This window comes from Trichoderma evansii (genome assembly GCF_050947405.1).
Source record: "Trichoderma evansii strain SZMC 28006 chromosome Unknown GGI43scaffold_17, whole genome shotgun sequence".
Taxonomy (NCBI): domain Eukaryota; kingdom Fungi; phylum Ascomycota; class Sordariomycetes; order Hypocreales; family Hypocreaceae; genus Trichoderma; species Trichoderma evansii.
In genome coordinates, this window is record NW_028145189.1 from 23767 (window position 1) to 43235 (window position 19469).

Genomic DNA, 19469 nt, shown 5'->3' on the forward strand with positions numbered 1-19469 from the left:
CAACAGGCTGATATGACCATCAGCTTGTTGCCTCAGCCTTATGGAACGTTTATATGAAATCCGTACACGGCACATTAACCTCTCCTTTTTTCTTTTGTTCCCCTCCTTCAATCTCAATTTCCGCTCTCCGACTCTTTCTCTATAGACCATCCCTCACACGACATCGATGAAGATACGTTATCCTGCGTCTCTGTGAACGTTATCTGTTCCGTTGTATGCTCATCAACCGATCTTACAATGTATAAAGAAGCAATAATCGACAGGTTGTTTGGCTTACAATCCTTCGTATTCGGAAAGCAATCAACCTTCTCTATCTCATGCAGCAACATATCGGCAGCGTAGTGCAACTATCGCAAATGCGACTGTTTGGATCACTTTGGACTATTGTTCGATACTGGCGCTTTTTGAACTTGGGTGGGCTATCGAGTCCCGTATATGTACATGTGGAAACGAAACTGAAGACAGCCATTGGTCATACGGGGATGCATATGACATTAATAGTGTCCTCGCTGGGCTGGCTCTTTACGTCGATATTAATTCATTCAAAAAAAGAAACACGAACGGCCCCAGGGCGAACATTTTGATGACCCTGGGATATATACCTTTTTTTTTATCAGCCTCAGCCTGAGTTTTGGAAAAAGCCTCGCGGAAAGGGGGGCTGAGCTACAACGGCATTCCTTTTAACTTTTTCTTTTTTTTTTTTTCTGGTGCGCATCACACAGCATTTTAGATTCTTTGGGTGTTAATTTTTGTTTTTTCTTTCCTTTTTTTTTTCTTTGTTCTATTTTTACTTCGGCACCGCTCCGCCACTTTTTCTTTATCCTTGTTGAGAATTCAACCGGCCAAGGTCTATCGAGAAAGCCTAAACGTCGCGAGACTGTGATGGATCGATAATACCAGGAATGGCACCGTGTTGGTCATGCCATATAACGCCAGCCATTTGGCAGCCATGGGCTTGTTGGAACTCAATATGATGTGAAAATCGCCATGCCAGGCGGCAGCAGAATGCTTGAATAATTGATAGTTGAACACACAATAAAGATATAGACTGGCAGGGCAAATAGCGTTTAATGACGGGAAGATGGGAAAAGATATGGGCGGCATTGTTCTCAAGGTAGTCCAAATATAATACGGCATGTTGATTCAGACAAAACACGTCTTTTTTTTATTTTCTAAAAGATTTTTTCCCTTTTGATTACAAAGTAAAGTTATGATTACTTTTAATGTGTTATTTGAACGTCGGTGGTAGGAGAAATCGTCACAGTAAATTGATCACGTGAGTTGGCGTGGCGGAAACATCAACATCCATCTTCACTCCAATCGTTCTACCTACGCGTCAAAGACGAAGCCATTTGAACCAACCTAAAGATTAAAGAAGAAAAAGAAGACCAATTGTTTCTATTTGAGCAAACAATTTTGCATTTCCATCAGAAAACGTTCTTCCCGGAAAAGGGGGGGTAGAGACCATGGCGTCAAGAAATACGGGCGGATCGCAGAACCTGAGCAGGCAGAGCAGCGTGGCGACGAGTGGGAGTGTGATGAAGTCGAGGCAGCTGGTGAGTTGAATTTTGCTATATTTTTTACTCTCCTTTTTTATTCTTCTTTCTTGTTACTATCAAACCTTTCTGGAGCTTGAATTACTGCTAGTGTGCAATTTCTTATTAACTAAACAATGTATTCAGACGCATTTACACTCTCAGCTGGCCCAGCTGTCAAAAAATCTATCAGATACCGAGAACTTGTTGAGGATGACGAGCGTGCAGGCCGAGGCTATGAAGGGTCTTGGGAGCTGGCATGGCGGCCTGTGAGTTTCTTTTGCTGCTACTAAGAATGACTTGAGAGGCGAGCTGCTAACTCGTGCACAGATTTATGGCTGCGAGTAGAGTACTTGGAGAAGAGAGCGTGAAGGAAGCTGGGAAGTGATGATAATTGTTTTGCGGTGGAAATATAGAGTGATTGCATTACAAATCACGAAGGGATGTGGACTACGGGATGGATTTAATGAGTTAAACGGATCAAGGCTTTGTTAAGATTTCGGGTTTTGCTAGCATTTACTGAGCGACTAATGATATATCTTTTTTTTAAGATCTGTCTGTTTGATTTGACCCTCCAGCAGTACTAGAGATTCTATGTACTGTCCATAGTAGAAGATTGGCTCCTTCGCGTTTGGAGAACTCTTCCGCCTCATAGAGGACGGGAATGATAGGCTTGTGGTACGGACTGAGGTCCCCTTTTCTCCAGCTTCTACCCGCTCTTTTAGCCTCATAAACGGCGTTTGCCATGTTCGTGAAGTCATGAAAAAGTACGACCATGGTCAACCAGGGGTCTTTTTGCCATGCCAAGTAGTATGGTAGTGTTGAATCCTTTTCAGAAATCCCATTCTCTCTCTTCCAGGAGACAATTTCCGGGCTCTAGATTCCGATGAGCATCTTGCTCTAGGTTCTGACCTCAACGCCAGTTGGATGAGACATCATCGGCGAACCACTTGACGTTCATCAACCTCTTGGAAGATGCCTTGGCGTTCATTTGAAGGCTCCCATAGACGCTGCTATGATATGACATAAACGTGCTCCATCACATCCCCATCGTCTCTTCAAGTTGGCAGCCCAGCGGCAGATACAGGCTCAGACACAGCGCTGCTCTCCTCTCTCTTTGGAGTCTTGGGGGCCCGAAGTGACTTCCTCTTCTGTCTCGGCGCGCTGATGGGATACCGCTTTACGTTTCCGCATGTATCGCACCGGGTGACAAGGACATCCGCCCATGGCTTTCTCCCGCCTTTGCTGAGATTCTCCACGGTAGAATGGCACGTCTTACCCTCGATCTGGACAGCATCGCAGTATTTGCAGACGGTCTGTTTGATTTTGGGGCTCTGCCGGATCTGAGCTTTCAGCGAGACCGATCTCATATCTGAGATGACTTGGTGAGACAGGTTTATTATTGCCTTGCGCTCTTGGTTGCTGTGTATGAAACCATCGCCATCTGCCGCGCCAGACAGCTCGTCTTTTCTTGTGTCATTCTGGTTATCCTCAGTCTTGGTTGTGTTCTTGATTTGATGAGCGCAGTTTGCCAGGTAACTAGCCGCCTGGTAAAGGTACGATGCCCTTGAGTAAATGTGCCGGTTTTGTATGCCAGCGTTGCCTTTTTGCTTGACCATCTTTTCCCCCAAAATGTTTAAAGGTATAATAAATTTCGACAGATGGAGAATAATATAGATGTCTTATGCTATGGAAATGACTGCACAGCACTGAAGAAAATGTAGAATAAATGACTGCGTACGAGGCAGAAATATTCAAATATTCAAGTTTCTCAAGGTTCAATCCAAGTCATACAGTGTATTTTTAACGTGCTCGGTACAATTCACACCCATCTAGCTTTTGCTTTGCCTTTGTCCATATCACGTGCATCCGCTTGTTTTGCGTGCACGGACCACTGCTTACTCAGATCGCGCCTCACGCCTCGCTTCTTCCCCTTCCGCCCTCTTTTCTGACAGCAGCCTCATCCTTCCCTTGTTCACATCCACCATCGGAACGAGCTTCTTCGGTACTGTGGCATTGCAACCCAATTTCCATTGTCTGTGTCCTTTCTTTCATCCCGGAATTATCTTTGCCTGATAATCTGGGTTTTATCTACCTGTTTGGTCTTCTCTTTACCTTCTTTTTCTCTTTCTTCGCCGCTTCTGACGCGCCCAACTCGTCAGTGCCTCTCGCAGAACAAACAGCCTTATCCTCTACACTACGACAATCAATTCCAACATGTCTCACGAGGAGGATCTCATTGACTACTCCGATGAGGAGATTGGCGCCGCCAACGAGACCGCCGCCGCTACCGCTTCCAACGGAAAGAAGGGAGAGGCAGCTGCTAGCGGTGCCGTCGACAAGAAGGGCAGCTATGTCGGCATTCACTCCACTGGATTCCGCGATTTCTTGCTGAAGCCCGAGCTTCTGCGTGCGATTGGAGATTGCGGTTTCGAACATCCTTCGGAGGGTCAGTCCTGAAATTCTAACACCGTCCCAAGTCAATCCACACAATCACAAATGGTTCCCCTTTCCTTGAAAGCAAGCGTCCGTCCATCTCGCAAGCAAAGACAAGCAAAATAGTTGAGAGAGGGAGGAAGAGCAAAGAGGAAGCTTGATCGATTCGAAATAATAGTTGGCTTTGTTGTCAGCTGAACTGGTCACTATCGTTGTATACGTGACGTCTGCAGTTGGCATGACAAAGACTCTCCAAAGACCGAAATTTGTGGCATTCTCAATGAAAAAATGGCGAATGCGGTTGCTCGTACAGTTTCCTCGAGTTTGCCGGTATGAACTGCATGGACAGATATCAACTGTCCCTTGAATTCACTCGGGGAACGGGGGCTGCTAAGTAGGCTTTGGAGATAGTCAAGCCAAGCTGCGGGAGAAGAGCAGCAAGAAATTCAAGTCCTTGTGTCTTGTGACACGACGGACGATCGCCAGCTGGGATCACAATGGCTTTAAGAGCCCCTCTGCCTTAGATGGCCTGAGGGAAAGTAGATCCCAGCTTGTGCTGCGAATTTATACATCTTGAAATCACGTTTATGCTGCGACGATGGACGGACCTTGACGCATTTTACCCATCGTTCGTTGCTACACTTGGTTACGTTACACTAAAGTCTAACTTCCCGCGATCGACAGTCCAACAAACTTGTATCCCCCAAGCTCTCCTTGGTGGAGACATCATCTGCCAGGCCAAGTCTGGTCTGGGAAAGACTGCCGTCTTTGTCCTAGCCACGCTTCAGCAAGTCGAGCCCGTCAACGGCGAGGTCTCGGTTGTTGTTATGTGCCACACTCGTGAGCTGGCCTACCAGATCCGAGACGAGTACAACCGATTCAGCAAGTACATGCCTGACATCAAGACCGGTGTCTTCTACGGTGGTACTCCCATCAAGAACGACGTCGAGACCCTCAAGGGCAAGGACACTTGCCCTCACATCATTGTCGGTACCCCCGGTCGTCTCAAGGCTCTGGTCCGCGACAAGGCTCTCCGCCTCGGAAGCGTTCGCATCTTCGTTCTCGACGAGTGTGACAAGATGCTCGACCAACCCGGTAAGCGAAATATGCAATCTCACTATTGGGTAACAATTATGTTTTAACACAACACAGATATGCGTACCGACGTGCAGGATGTTTTCCGTGCTACTCCCCAGCAGAAGCAGGTTATGATGTTTTCTGCCACTCTTGCCGAGAACATCAAGCCCATCTGCCGCAAGTTCATGCAGAATCCCACAGAGCACTATGTCGACGAAGACACCAAGCTCACTCTCCACGGTCTCCAGCAGTACTACATCAAGCTGGAGGAGCGCGAGAAGAACAGGAAGCTGAACGAGCTCCTTGATGACCTTCAGTTCAACCAGGTCATCATCTTCGTCAAGAGCACTGTCCGCGCTACCGAGCTGGACAAGCTTCTCCGCGAGTGCAATTTCCCCTCCATCGCTGTCCACTCTGGAGTCAGCCAGGAGGAGCGGTAAGTATTTAAAATGCCCATGATATGGCAGACTGGGGTTGAAGGAGTCTAGTTGCTAACTTTATTGATAGTATCCGCCGCTACAAGGAGTTCAAGGAGTTCAAGAAGCGTATCTGCGTTGCCACCGACGTCTTTGGACGTGGTATCGATATTGAGCGAATCAACCTGGCAATCAACTACGACTTGCCCGGCGATGCCAGCTCCTACCTCCACCGTGTCGGTCGTGCTGGTCGATTCGGTACCAAGGGTCTAGCCATTTCCTTTGTGAGCACCGAGGGTGACCAGGAGGTTCTCAAGGAGATTGAGAAGCGATTCGAAGTCGCTCTTCCGTAAGCAAAACCCCCGTTTCCAACTTTCAATAGCATTATATGTTATTCTGTAAGAAAAATGACAACTAACTCTATGACTTTACAGTGAATTCCCCAAGGAGGGTGTCGATGCCAGCACCTACATGGCGTCTTAGACAACCAAAACAGCAGCTTCACGATTCACTCGGACGCTTCCTGTACTATTTTGTTTGTGCGCGTTTAAGGTTATGGTTGACATGAGCAAAGGGGGGCGAAGCTTTTCTCAAGCTTGCGTCACCGGAATCAGAAAATTTGGGAGAATAATCGAACTCGTTTATACTGTTACGTAGCTTATTTTATCAGGAGCCAAAGGAAATGGTAGGCTGAAACGCCATGGTTTACTAGGTCAATTAAATGGATTTGCGCTTGAAAAGAAAAGAAATGCTTATGTGGCCTGTTCTGCCTATCGCTTGTTCTTCCTGCCTGTTCCGCTCTGTTATACGGAGTCGATGGATTGAAAAATAGGGCCTTGTGTTACGTGAGATGAATCACCTCGTGTTGGGCTGCTATTTTAGGCCAGGGTGGTCCTGGTATCTGGTATTTGGAATGCTAGAATCTTCCTTTCTCTTCGGCGGTTACCTATCGCATCCAAGAGTCATCTCCTTTGTCTCGGTCAGCTCCTCACGATCCATGCTCGGCGGCGGCGGTGTCGAGCATTTCGGCTGTCATCCGGTCACATGGCAGCGATGGCTGCCTGCGGTAGTGGATGATAGTGGGCAGCAAAATGGAGCACACAGGCGTCGTTCGTTTTCACGCGCCACACTGCTTCGCCACTGTTGTTGGGCCTCCGATCATCGCTCGCTGCAGAAATCCAGCCATGTGAGCGTGCGAACTTTGTATGTTTTCACATGTGTATAAAATAAAAATAAATGGGTTGAAAATTTAGCAGGGCATGTGGCATGGAATCTGAGAAGTTGACACATCTATCGAGTTGTGGCCACTTGCCAGAAGTAATAGCGTGTAAGAGCGGTTGGTAGGCCCCCCCCCCCCCCCCCTGTAGTGCCCATGGTGTTAGTTACAGTGCTCGTTCCGCCTAGGCAGCCTCTCGGCTTACCCTGGAAGGCGGATGAAGACGAACAGGAAGAAAAAAAAATGACCAAATCAAGGGGGAAATAGCGAGAACTTCGGCGCGATGATATTCATGCTTCCGCCTGACGAATCCCTCGCGTCACGGTGGCATCAGTGTGCAGTAAAGTGAGGCCGTTGCATTCTACGTGTCTTGCTGCAATTGAGCCTCTCTGTGTCGAGTAGTGCATATCGAATTACAACCGTGATTTCGCCGGGAACTAAGACTGCTTTTGCTTCGGGCACGCAAGATTGCCGTTGACGATGCCACCAAGAGCCAATGGAAAAGCAAAAGAGCTTTCAGCTTTCCCCTCCCCCTTTCTCCCCTCCAGTGATAACAGCTCCTTTAGCTGCTGGCCTGCCAGCAAATGTCACTGACACGTCTTTGATGCCTTACTGTGGGCTCCACTACCTAATCTAAGCAGATTTGTACGAAGCTGCTCTGTAATGCTCTATTTTCTGATATCATCACCGCCTTGCCCTTGGACAAAAACCTCATACAAGGCAATAGTATCCCGAGTATGAGAAGATCATATACATAGCAACAGCTAGATAGACTCATGACGGAATCCGAACGGATGCCGAATTCGGGCAGTAGTGCGATAACTGAGCATTTTCTCAACAGACACGGCGTGCTGAGTCATGCCCTATTATCACTCTAGCTTTAGGCTTTAGGCTTTAGCCAAGGATAGCCGGAGGTCGCGAAATTGGGCTGCAACCGATTGTTAGGCAGATCCGCCCGCTTGGGAGCCCTGATACCTACGTATGTATGTCCATCCTTATGCGCTCGCTATTCGGAAATGGGCCATCGTCAACATGGCAGGCAATGCTTTCACCGCCGTGACAAAGCCCGAGCAGATGATGGCAGGAGGCCATGTCCCCATAGTCCTACTCCCATGGTGGTATCCGTGTCTTGAACGCAGTGGACACTTTGTTAGAGCTCCGCCAGAGACAGACCAGCGCCAGGCACAACATGTAACATCATACCTGCCATGAATCAGGCAGAAAAGACAGAAGTGGAAACTTCCAATGGCCTGGTTCTCGGATTTGCTTAAACACGCCCATGGAGCGTCTCCCTCGATGACAATCCATGCCGCCTGTTTTCCCAGCAATGTAGTCGGCCTTATGCGCCCATAACGCCGCTAGAAAGGCAAGTATGTTGGAAGAGCCGATAAGGCACGCTCGGCAATATCAGTCATCTGCGGCGTATGAGAATTCCCTACCGCGTACGGAGTATAGTATCAGAATGAGCAATGCCGCGGCGGATATTTGTTCTTGGCTGAATCACTTTCCGCGAGCCGAATCCCTGCTTTGGCTTCGTCTCATCTTTAACTGGTTAGCCTCATTCTCTGGCGCAGTAGCTGGCTGACTTTACTCATTGGCCTGGCTTGGACGGAGTTGTCACTGGATGGCAATCAAGGTAGAGAGAGATGACTCCTTGCTAGTAGCGAGTTTGTCGCTAATAAGGCCATGTCCAATCAACCAGCTATTGTGACCCAGGAAGGGCATCACCGCCAGTGTTGCGCGGTGAGCGGTAGAGGGCATGTGTGACTTGGCACTGGGGATACGTGTCTGAGACTGATTGAAAGGGACAAGGCGGTAATAGCTAGCCTGTGGACTTGATTTACGCAGACGTTTGCCGCTGCATTTGCAGAGCTGTGACATGGCTAGAGTCTCTGTCCCTTTTGGCCGGGCTCTCGTCTGACGTGGGAGAGATGGAGCGGCAAGGCGCTCTGCTATGAGCAGGCGAACAATCATAGCTGCAAGTTGATAGAGCAGACGGAGCCTTTCTCATCCTCTCTCCGCCTCTCGCCCTGCCTTCCCCTCACGCACTCATGCAGGCGTATGCAATCAAAACGAGCAGAGACACGCAGAGATTGTGGGGGAGACCCGCATGACATGAGAAGGGTGGACATTATGACGCTGGTGCATGTTTGCTGGATATGCAGCCATGCGAACCGCGTACCTTTTCCGTCATAACCGCCATTCTTCCCTGGGGGACGGCTAGACGCATATGTGCCTGTAGGATTCTGAATTGTGACAGCTTTCACCCGGAGAGAGTTATGAGCGGAACCCCTCATCTTGATGGCTTGGCTGGCTACCCCCAGCATCGACCTTGATGAGAGCACTCTCTCTGCGTACCAAGTACAGTATTCACTAATAGGAGGCTCGAATTAGATATGGTTCCACTTGAGACATCCCCTTTCCCCGTGTCTGCCAAACATTGCATGACTACGGTAGTAGCAGTACTCCGTTAGCAGTAGAATGTCTCTACCTGATAGCTACCCTTTTCAGCTGATGTGTTGCAAATAGCAGGCATATGTTTGGTGGCCTCACTTTAGCATAGCCTCGGTGTATCAGAGTCTAAGGCTAGCTTGGCAAAGATTAGCAGAGCGAGCGCTTGAGACTGTCGCGGTCAGTTTGCTTGATAGTTTAAGCGCCTTTCCCATGGCTCATCCCTTGATTTGGATCTCAGAGTTCTATAAGCTTCTGGTAGACTATTGGCGCGGAGGGGCAGTGACGTTAGGCTGATGTGTGCCACCCACTGCCCACTACCCACTACAGGCGGCAGAAGGCGGCGATGCAGCGTGTTTCTATTTGTAGCCTGGCGAAGTGCCCTCTGGGGCCAATACCAGAGGAGATAGGCGCTGATCTCTGGGGCGTATTAGAGTCAAGTCCAGGCGATATCGCCTCGATAAGTGCGGATGAACGGCGGGACACTAGATTCCCATTGACCTGCCACGCAATTTCGGGCAAAGTTGCTGCACCTTGATAGCGAGATGTGGTTGGGGAAAAAGGGTCGCCTTAGTGGTGCGACATCAGGCTGCAGGTTAGAAATTTAGCAGGCTCTGTACGTTGAGAGATACGCAATAATCCCCTGAACTGTGCAGGAAGAAACAGTAAAGGAGGGTCGCAGCGAGCTGAGTCTCCCTGGCTAGCTGGAGATGGCCCTCATTTCCCATGTCTTTCTTTTCTTTTTGTGTAGCCATCGCTTCCATTTGGTGCCTGGGAAGGCCTGGGAAGCACTGCACCAACCAAGATGGCGTGCCAACGGCGACCTCAGATGTGCGACTCGGAATAACCACTCCTCTCGCCTAGATGTGATAGTTGGTCCAAGTGGTTTTGGTGTCAGCGCGTCAAAAAGTCAGTCCTGTTGGCCGTTCCTTTTTTTCGCCTGTAAGACATGCATGGCATGGCTGGGCAAACCGATAGCACATGCTTTTATTATTTCTATTACAATTGCTTTCTCCTCATGGTGTGACCAAACGCGACCGATTAGTCACATGCCTCTGCCACCACAGAACTGCACAACGTCTGGAAAAAAAAGGAAATGCGTGCTGGATGGTAGGTAGGAAGCGTTCTAAGCAACCTGGCCTGTTTCAGGAGTTGGATGAAATCGCACAACAGAGGCATCAAAAGCCGAAGAGATTGCATTCGAAGCCACCACTGCATCCCCTAGGGCTATGAAAGGAAAAGACGCGTTGAGCTGCATCCGTATTTGATGATTCCTTTGGCCTTTTTGGGTCAGCGTGGTGGATGAGGATCGTCCCTCCATAAAAAAAGCTGCACGACATTTCTAGAGTACTAGAACAGGAACGAAATTGCTTTCTGCCGGGAATGATGAGTAATACCGTAGGACTCCCACTGCTGCTTGTCAGCTTGTAATCTGGACGAGCATGTAATAAGCATCCGAAGAGCTGATGGCTTCATCCTGCAATGAATCTCTCACTAGTACCACCTGGTACTAGCACGCAGCCGATAGCGATGCAGCCTGGACTTGTAGCCCACTCCTTTGAAGAGCATTGCAAATTAGTCGAGAATAAATGGCGGCGTCACTTCTAGGGTCGTCCAGCAAGTGGCATGTACTCATACGCTGGCAGAGGTCCTGCTGCCCAGCAGCTGAACCTTTCTCTAGGGGATCACGCCGAGAGAAGTGGTACGTGTTGGTGCTGTTGGTATAAATCGCCGCAAGCGCTGCGAGTATCATGCTCATAATTTGCAGCTGTTGCTACCAACTCATGCCTGTGACAGCCTGAGACCTTTTCCTATATCTGCTGGTGGTGTGACAGCACAGGCAATCCTGACGAGAAGCAAACGAGAAAGAGCCTTGCTCGTTCGACACACACCTGGATGGCATGGTACGGCGCGGAAGCATTCCTAGATGCGCTGTATGTATCAGACCAGGGTTTGGAGGTGGCTAGTTAGAACTGCCACTACCAGTAGCGCCTGATGCCTTTTGAGGGCTCAAGTCCAGAGCATCCCTGACAGCGGCCAGACCGCCTTTGCCCCAACATCCCAGAAAGAGGCGTCGAGGGACAATCACGGCAAACCGGATCCTTGTACGAGGACACATGCAGCACCAAGCACAGCTGGACAGCAGGCTGCTCCGCGATACAGTTCCCCAGCTAGACGAGGCGCGCAGGCATTTTGCAAAGGGCACAGCAAGTAATGTGTAAATGCACTGTCTGATTTCGGTGAAGAAGGCGCCGTAGCCAAGCTGCAAACGTCGAAAAAACTGGAGTGCGCTCGGAGAAGGCGGGCTGGCGAAACATGGGCTGTACGAGGCCGCAATTTGAGAGTACCATGCGAGCATCGAGAAAATCGAAATCGAAGCTTGGTCCGGGACTTTACGGCTAGATCAGGCATCCGCCGAATACATGCGGTACAGGGTACACGGCTGGAGCGATGTGCGCGTCACTGCAAACGCGTATTAGAAACCTGGCAGGTACAAGCCGAGCTGGCACCACGTACACCTTTCAGCAGCGCTAGTAGCCCAGCGCTTTGCCCCGAACAGGCCGCAATGCTGGCAATTAGAGACTTGATGGATATCTGTTGTACGCCCCTCGTGTTGTTAAGCTTAAGGTAATACAAAGTATAAGAAGAGAACGGCCGAGGCTGCTTATACATCACGATAAGAATAGAAAAAGAAGCATATTTTCTTCTTTCTTCTTCTTTCTCTCTGCCGATCAGAAAGAGCGCAAAAGAGGCCTCTCTCAAGGCAAAGTACTAACTGCTCGTGGGTACTGTACGTACGGAGTATGCCGCACGCGGCAGTCGTGCCAGATTCAGTGAGTGGTTCTCCGTGCTCGACGCCTGTACCTTTTAAAGTACCATCGCTCGTACCGTATTATACAATTCAAGTATGGCGTGCGCATCGTATCGCATCTGCTCCGATCCTTCCAAGAACTGTCTGCCTGGGCAAATACGGTACTTTACGATGTACAAGTATACTTTCGTATTTTTTGCTCGCCTGTAGTAAGGATTTCGTAATCATCTTGGCTTGTATCAGAAGGCAAACAAGGACAAGCAAACCTAGAGCTGGGCCACTGATTCAGCATCTCGCCTCCCCCGCCCGCAATCCGCCACCACAGTGATTACGAATAGCCAGTAACAGTGCTGTATTACACGTACAACAGGTACCAGGCCAAGTTAGTAGAAGCAACGGGAAAGAGGCAGCTCAAAGGAAGGAATGAGGCACAGAGAGCCTCTTTTGACTGTTTCTCGCCTTTCATTGCCTCTTTCTGTCGAGCAGGGCCATTGTTACCGAGTGCCTGCCCAGCTGTAAAAGCAAAGTCGCTGCCTGGCAGCTTGCTCTTACCCTCCCGCCGTTGAATCCATTACCTCATTGCCTCAACACCTTCCTGCTCTCGTCATGCTCCTGATGCGATTTTGGAGGGGGCCCGTGCACCGCCCTGACGGAGACTTGTGAGCAGTATCAGCAGCAAAGAAATAAAGAACACAGCGCTGCACAGCACTGCACAGCACTGTACGGTACTGCACAGCAGCCTGGGCACGAAAACAGAAAAGTAACGCTGCTGCGGCTGCGGCCAGGGATAAGCCGCCGCCATAGGTCAGACACGCTAAGCCGCGCAAGGCAATGAGGCCACCAAGGAAAAACCCAAGCCACCGACAAGAGATGGCCGTTAGCGCAAACATCTTGGGGCAGTACAAAAAAGCAAACACTTAAGCAAAAGCGCTGGGGGTTATGCAGCATGACATACGTAGAGACGGATAAAAATATCTTGCATATTGCTGGCAGCACGGGAGATGCAGACTCGATCAAAGCCATAGTAAAGAAACCGCTAAACTCCAAAGTCAGCATCTTCCCTCTATAGAGGCATAATATACAAAGCAACGAATGCCTCTTCAGCGTGCAGCAAAGCGTGTGGAGATTTGGGGACCGACCCCCTCCCCAAAAGAAACGAATCTGGCGCTGGATTGACTTTGGAGCATCCAGCCTGGCACTGATTCGTCAACGCGGGAGGGGAATGTGCGGGGCTGAGGAGACCCTTTGGCGGCCAATCGCAGCGCGTCCATCTGCGCAGCGCACTCAAGGCGCTCGAGAAAAAGGAAGAGCGCTGGGTGGTACCTCGAAACCGGGCTAGGCCCAAATGCGCGCTCCCTGCTGCTCCATAGTACCTTCGCCCCCTGTACTCCCGCTTTGGTGTCTCGTTGGTGTCTCCCGCACGCCCCGGCGCCATTTCTGCGTGCTGCGATTCCATTCAAAACTATGCCACGACCCCCATGGCAGCCGTCGATTCTTCTCTTCCCAACGAACCGTCACCATGAAGTTCGGTACCGCCCTGTAAGCTCGCCAGCGACTCTCGAAGTCTGCTCTGGTGCCTCTCTACTCTCCGGCGCATTTCGTTTTTTTGTTATTAATACTGGGAAATTAATATCTCGACTCACTTGCCTTTTTCTCTTCTTCTCTTTCTCGTCACTTATTCTAACCCTTTTCCTTGCGCTTTGCTCTGCTTGCGGCGGCATTCGCTTGTACACTGAGAACAACGCATCAAAAAGGGCTCCATCGCATCTCAGGCCAGCTCATCAGTCACCTGGACGCCGAAACAAGGGGAAAAATCGAAAAAAAAAAAACCATACAAAGAATCACAGCAACTGCACTGCTGCCTGTGTTTGCTCATTTAACCCCAACACGCTCTCTCTGTCAGCCCGTTTTCCTGTGTCATCATCGTCCTTCAAGTCCCTTTGTTTTTTTTTTCCTGTCTAGTGGGCAAATCGACTCACTCGCCAGGCCTTGCTCGCCACCCGCACTTTTTCCTGCTCAGTTGACGAAAAGCGCTGTGGCCCCGGCCCCTCCAGGCGGTCTCCCTTCGCTGTTACTGCCTAGCCTTAGCTGCTCGGGCGCTGTGCTCCGAAATCGCCAGCGTGCAGCCACCTGCCCTGTCACTCGCCACCTCAGCGCGAAGAGTCACACAACCGAGTCTCAGTATCCACTCGCTACCTGAAGCTCAGCGATTACGCCACGCTTCCAGGCTGTCACCTCGCCGTCGCCGCCTTGCATCCGCCCCTAAGGCCACGCTCGGAAGAGTCACCACTGTCGCGATAAATACGCTGCCGCCGCCCTGACAGCCTCGTCTGTGTCTTTATCCGTACCTGCATAGATCGATGATCCCTGGACCTTCGACATCCTTGTAGGCGCGTCGACAAAGCACCAACACCTCACAGCCACACAGTCACAGCGACATTCGTCACCACAGCCGCATCGTCGTCATCGCCCTCTCTACTCAACTCTACCTCCCGCCTCTATACCGACCTCAACCGATGATAGACTTGCTCTAGAGTCTCATCACCCCCTACTCAACTATCCTGCCAGAGCATTGGAATCGCGATGCCTCTTGCAATTTACAGATTTATCTCTCCAGTCGCCGTCTCAGTTTCGTCCTCCGGTCTGCTTGTTCGTGAAAAGCCGGCTCACGTTCTTATCTAAGAAGAAGCCATCTTTATACATCTCGAACACGGTTCTATTGGCAGCGCATCCTGTATGTTTTTGCTGTAGAACCTGCAAGCTTGACTCGGTAACCTCGAAACTGCAATAGCATTCCGGTTGACATAGCCTTGACGGCGACTGGAAACATCGCGCCAGCTTGAATCATCAAGCTGACTGTTATTTACACATCACATCCCTTACACACATCATACATCGACCTCCCCGTTATAACTTAATCCTCCCCGTCTTCCTTTTATTTCTTATTTTCCTTATATAACACCTCCAAGATGCCGTGTGATACCATTTCACCCGCCTATGACCCTATGAGTCAATACTCCTACAGCTCCTCCGCCTCATCATCCTTGGCTTCAGCCTCAGTGTGGTCTGGCTCCGACACCGCATCCCAGACCTCAGACGACGCCTCTATATCTACCACTTCATCCGACAACGACTCATGGCAGTCCGTCTTCCTCTACCAGGCATCCTCGACCGCCAACCAGGCCATCCGTCGTCACCCTGAGGCTCGTAACCAGCAGCAGCAGTCTGCGCCTATTCCTATTCCTATTCCTGCTGTCCCCGCAGAACTGCGTCAAAACCCCCGACGAACCGCGAGTTCTAGCGCCAGTTCGGGATGTCACCCCCCCTCCCTTGTTCGGCAGTCGGATCGCAAAGTCAACTTTGTCGACAGCCTCGTTGGTACGTTTTACTCGCTGATATGACCATGACCTCGTACTTAGCCTTTACCGCGACAGATTCGTCGACTCAGATTGTCGAAGCCATTTGGCCTCTTTCTTCTGCTCCATGCCGTCCGGAACCTGGCAACAGAACCGTGCTCCCGCTGCGGACTTTTATCCAGGAGACTCTTCGACGTTCGCGCACGAGCTACTCGACGCTGCAAGTCGCCCTGTACTATCTAGTCCTCATCAAGCCTCACGTTTCCAAGCGTAGCTTTACTGCTGAGCAGTACGAGGACCGCTACTCCGACCGGGCTCTCCAGTGCGGTCGGCGCATGTTCCTCGCGGCTCTGATCCTTGCATCCAAGTACCTTCAGGACCGAAACTACTCTGCACGTGCCTGGAGCAAGATCTCCGGCCTCGGCGTCCAGGAGATCAACCAAAACGAGGTGGCTTTCCTCCTTGCTGTCAACTGGAAGTTGCACATTACAGACGAAGTATTCCAGAGATGGACCGAGATCGTTCTGAAGCATACGCCGCCGCCTCCTCCGCCGTCGCCGGGTGCCTTCTCCCAAACTCTGGCTCAGCAGACCTTGAAATGGAAACAAGCCATTCTCAAGCTGAACCCGGAATTGACCAACATTGAGGGGCTCATGCCTACACCTCACTTGTCTGCTGCCAGATCCAGCGATCTCTGCGCGCTTTCACCTCGTAGTATCCTCAATCTTCCAGTAGAACAGCAGCGACGAACCCCTTCCGTCCTGGCTGAGGAAGAAACTTGTGACCCCAAGTTGACCACCAAGTTCTTGCCTCCTATGGAGCCAACTCCTATGATGGCCTACTCCGCCACTCCTGGCAGAATGGCCCCGACATTGGGTCTTCTCCCGACGCCACGCCTTACGCCGCAATCAAGTGGTATGTGCACTCCTGCAGCGAGTGCTGCATCCCAAATCCTCGGAAGAAGCAGCGCAATGGGTTTGGCCATGGCTCAGGCTGGTGTCACCAGCGCCGCCGCCCAGCACCTGGAACGCTTCCCCGCGACGACTCTGTCTATTTCTCCTCAGGGCTACTGCCCCGCTCGTCGATCTTCGCTTGCCAACTCCATCTCGACCATGTCCTCTCCCGAATCGATGGTTTCGGATTTGTCTCACACTTCTCGCTCGTCTTCCGTTTCGTCCGCCTCGTCTTTGGCTAGCGCGACCCTCAACAACCCGTTGATGGCTCAGTCGCGATTCCGATTGATGAAGGCGATGAACGAGAGATCAAGCCTGAAGACGACTATCCACACCGTCTCGGAGAGCAGTGAAGAGTATGGTTTCTCGTCCTCCCCTGAATCGTATACCGGCCCGGTTGCGAAGATTGGAGGCCTTCGGACGGAAACCTCCCTGTCAGCAAGATACGAGCGTGAGCAGCTGGAACGCCAGTCGCGAGAAGCCGCTTCAGATGCCGCACGCACTCTGCAGGATTTACATAACCAGAGCATCCGTGGCACCAAACGTAGCAGAACCGCATCGCTGGATCAGCCTCTACAGGACCACGTTCGCGAGATGCTTGGCGCACCCTACGGAAGCACTTCTCGCTTCCAGCAGCCTGCCCTGGTAGACACGAGGAAGAGAGTCTGCTGCTCCACTGAAGCAGCAACTGGCTTCCAAGTAGCCACGGGCAACCACACCTATGGCATCCGCGAGCCGAGCTTCTGGGAAATCCTTAACTGAAATTTACACTTGGGGCGTTCGTTTGTTTATGACCTGTCAAGCTTTATGCGAACTATTTTTTCGCCAACAATCTAATGCTGTTAACTATCACGGATCGGTCTGGCTGTAACTATTGGTCCTCATTTCTCTCGCTTTTATTCTCTTTTATTATTCTGCGATTTTATTCTTCCTTTTGTTAGAAGACTTGCGATTTGATTATTTTATTCCACGGATGGCGCTCGAAGGAGAGAGACCCAGGAATGTCTCGTTGACAACACAGAGCTTTTGATATCGCACAGCCTTGGGGACAAAGAGGCACTTTTTTTCTGCAAACAATCATAAACCACCGGAAAGATGGTATCCAAGGCAAGGTATTGGGATGCCTTGGAAAAAGTGCGTTTAATCTTTTTTTTACTGTTTCCTCGTCCAGGAACAAAGGGAAATTTACACATGGATGGTATACAACGAATGGTGATGAAAGATATCCTGTATAGTGTGGAAGAGAGCAATTTCAGGGGATGATGGTTGATTTAGGGGGTGGCTATGGAGAGGAGAGGAGAAGCTGTTGCATGTACGACTAGTAGAAGAAGAAGAGAGAGGCAGCAGTTGATGTTTTGCTTTTTTTATTTGTTAACTTTCCAACCTTTTTTTTTTTCTTTTTTTTTTCTATTTGCTCTAGGCAGAAGCTGAAACCTCGTTCGCTTTGGATCCAATCCTGTTTCGAAAGAACATGGATGGGGATAAAGCGAATGAGGAGAATTGAACAACATCATGAGCAGAGACTATTGATTGTCCCTTCTTCTCCATTCGTGACACATGATTCAGTAGGCAAGCTGGAAAGTGACATTCCTACAAAGTATACAATAAACCACTACCGAATTGACTAACATGGACTACTATGGTACTAAACCACCAAAATTCCCATTTACAGCTTTAAAGCCTCTATTTAGCCTGCCTCTGCGAGTAAGTATTACTTGATTGGTACCCAAGACTCTTATCAGCCACATCTGACGAGTAAGGAGTAGATTTCACAAGGGGTGTGTAATAACTTCTTCGCTTATACACAATGTACACACAAAGATTCAGGGCCAGGCCAATAATTACTCTATTTTTTGTGTGCGAGATTTAATAAAAACAAACCTAACTTCGGTTCATCCTTCTGGCGTGCGCCTGCGCCGCGTTGTACTGTGAGCTTGCGTTGCGTTGGCGTTGCGTTGCGTGAAAAAAAGGACTCTAAGCGGCAGCCCACCGAGTGAGTCATGATGGGAGACCCCCCAGGAAAAATAAACATGGGGGGGTGGTTGCTAAAAAAAAATTTCGCTTGCCCTTCTCTTACAATACTTTTTGGTTTGAGGCCGGGAGCTTGCCTGATTGGGTAAGCGGTGGCGAATGAGGGAGGGTTGGCGGTTTGCTCCGGTTTATTTTGTATTGGGATATTGTGTGTGGCTTGTGAGTAGTCCTGAACTCTGGGTATTATGCTTAGTCGGAACGTCTTATGGGCTACCCGATCCATCTCGCCGAAGAGGCCTTTCTGTTCACGGTGGAGTCATCATATCTTGTGGCTGGCTGGCGTGATCCTGCGCGAGAATGAGAGCCTGATAGTGGGTAAGATATCACGGGCCTCGTTCACGGCGAGAAGTCATGTAGTAGGGGGTTGGGCCGGCAAAATGACGCGAAGGGCGTGAATATGATATGGACGAGGGGGCTGTCGCGTATCAAGAGCTGGTGTCGCGACTCGTGCGTGGGTGGAGTTGTACTTGTGATATTTCGATGAATATCGTACACGATGCCAGGCTGCTTATACGCGTTGCTATATAAATGGCCGGTATCCTGTCGCGTCTCAACGGCTCCTTCGGCTCAGTCCAATATGAGTAAAGGTGAGAATGTGATAACATAATCTGTATTAGATAGACCTTGGTATATAACATATAATGACCGCTACTTATTATCAAAAGAAAAGAAAGTAGTACACATGGCGTAAGAAAGACATACTTGATCCTTTCACATGCTCATTATTACTGAGTAGCCCGGCCTGGGATGCTTGATAGCAATTCCCTGACTCTAACAAGGCCGAAATGAGATTTCCTCCATTCTATTCCTCTCGTGGCACTCGATATTTTTTCTTTTTTCTCTTTTTTCTTCCATTTTTTTATGTGGCTGAAGTAGTCCTGCAGATGCAGGCTGTTGCATAATTCCCTCCAGGGAATGACGGACGTGGACCAACCATAGCTGATCAAAGCTGTAACATTTCATCTGTTCGTGTCCAGCTCACTGGAGGGTCGGGGCACACGTTGCGTCAAATCGAGTTGGATAGTGCCGGGGGAACATGGCTCGGGACGCTAGCCGGGCGCTCTCTGTCAAGGTATTGCCTCACAGGACTATGGGGCGAAGCATTTTGGGCAGATGAGTGATGGTAGAGGAGCTCGGCGGAGGTCCAACTGAGGCGTGGCAGCAGCGTTGCCAGTGGTTGTTTGGC

At 50.0% G+C, this 19469-nt stretch overlaps 5 protein-coding genes across 5 annotated transcripts; 3 read left to right on the top strand and 2 right to left on the bottom strand.

The window, feature by feature from the left end:
* Positions 1 to 717: 717 nt before the first annotated feature.
* On the bottom strand, positions 718 to 1173 carry GGI43DRAFT_111966 (uncharacterized protein). The gene has a single exon (XM_083198931.1). It carries the CDS (start codon positions 1135 to 1137, stop codon positions 850 to 852), a length of 288 nt encoding a protein of 95 aa, XP_083058220.1. The 5' UTR covers positions 1138 to 1173; the 3' UTR covers positions 718 to 849.
* A 160-nt stretch (positions 1174 to 1333) lies between these two features.
* GGI43DRAFT_410706 (DASH complex subunit Hsk3 like-domain-containing protein) lies at positions 1334 to 2088 on the top strand. Its single transcript, XM_083206648.1, has 3 exons — positions 1334 to 1556; positions 1683 to 1804; positions 1866 to 2088. Exons 1-3 carry the CDS (start codon positions 1467 to 1469, stop codon positions 1921 to 1923), a joined length of 270 nt encoding a protein of 89 aa, XP_083058221.1. The 5' UTR covers positions 1334 to 1466; the 3' UTR covers positions 1924 to 2088.
* Positions 2089 to 3436, bottom strand: GGI43DRAFT_410707 (ribonuclease P protein subunit RPR2). The gene has a single exon (XM_083206649.1). It carries the CDS (start codon positions 3152 to 3154, stop codon positions 2594 to 2596), a length of 561 nt encoding a protein of 186 aa, XP_083058222.1. The 5' UTR covers positions 3155 to 3436; the 3' UTR covers positions 2089 to 2593.
* Positions 3437 to 3752: 316 nt separating this feature from the next.
* Positions 3753 to 5947, top strand: GGI43DRAFT_385848 (ATP-dependent RNA helicase SUB2; the record flags this gene model as incomplete). Its single annotated transcript, XM_083203714.1, has 5 exons — positions 3753 to 3984; positions 4656 to 5066; positions 5124 to 5484; positions 5556 to 5813; positions 5899 to 5947. 5 exons carry the CDS (start codon positions 3753 to 3755, stop codon positions 5945 to 5947), a joined length of 1311 nt encoding a protein of 436 aa, XP_083058223.1.
* An 8965-nt stretch (positions 5948 to 14912) lies between these two features.
* Positions 14913 to 17014, top strand: GGI43DRAFT_385849 (cyclin family protein; the record flags this gene model as incomplete). Its single annotated transcript, XM_083203715.1, has 2 exons — positions 14913 to 15321; positions 15363 to 17014. 2 exons carry the CDS (start codon positions 14913 to 14915, stop codon positions 17012 to 17014), a joined length of 2061 nt encoding a protein of 686 aa, XP_083058224.1.
* Positions 17015 to 19469: the final 2455 nt, after the last annotated feature.

What these genes read in the sequence shown, in the direction of transcription:
- GGI43DRAFT_111966 (XM_083198931.1), bottom strand. Translation starts at nt 1,137, where the DNA reads ATGCCGTATTATATTTGGACTACCTTGAGAACAATGCCGCCCATATCT.
- GGI43DRAFT_410707 (XM_083206649.1), bottom strand. Translation starts at nt 3,154, where the DNA reads ATGGTCAAGCAAAAAGGCAACGCTGGCATACAAAACCGGCACATTTAC.
- GGI43DRAFT_410706 (XM_083206648.1), top strand. Translation starts at nt 1,467, where the DNA reads ATGGCGTCAAGAAATACGGGCGGATCGCAGAACCTGAGCAGGCAGAGC. An exon ending in TGATGAAGTCGAGGCAGCTG is followed by an intron (nt 1,557 to 1,682) that starts GTGAGTTGAATT and finishes CAATGTATTCAG; the next exon opens with ACGCATTTACACTCTCAGCT. An exon ending in GGGAGCTGGCATGGCGGCCT is followed by an intron (nt 1,805 to 1,865) that starts GTGAGTTTCTTT and finishes ACTCGTGCACAG; the next exon opens with ATTTATGGCTGCGAGTAGAG.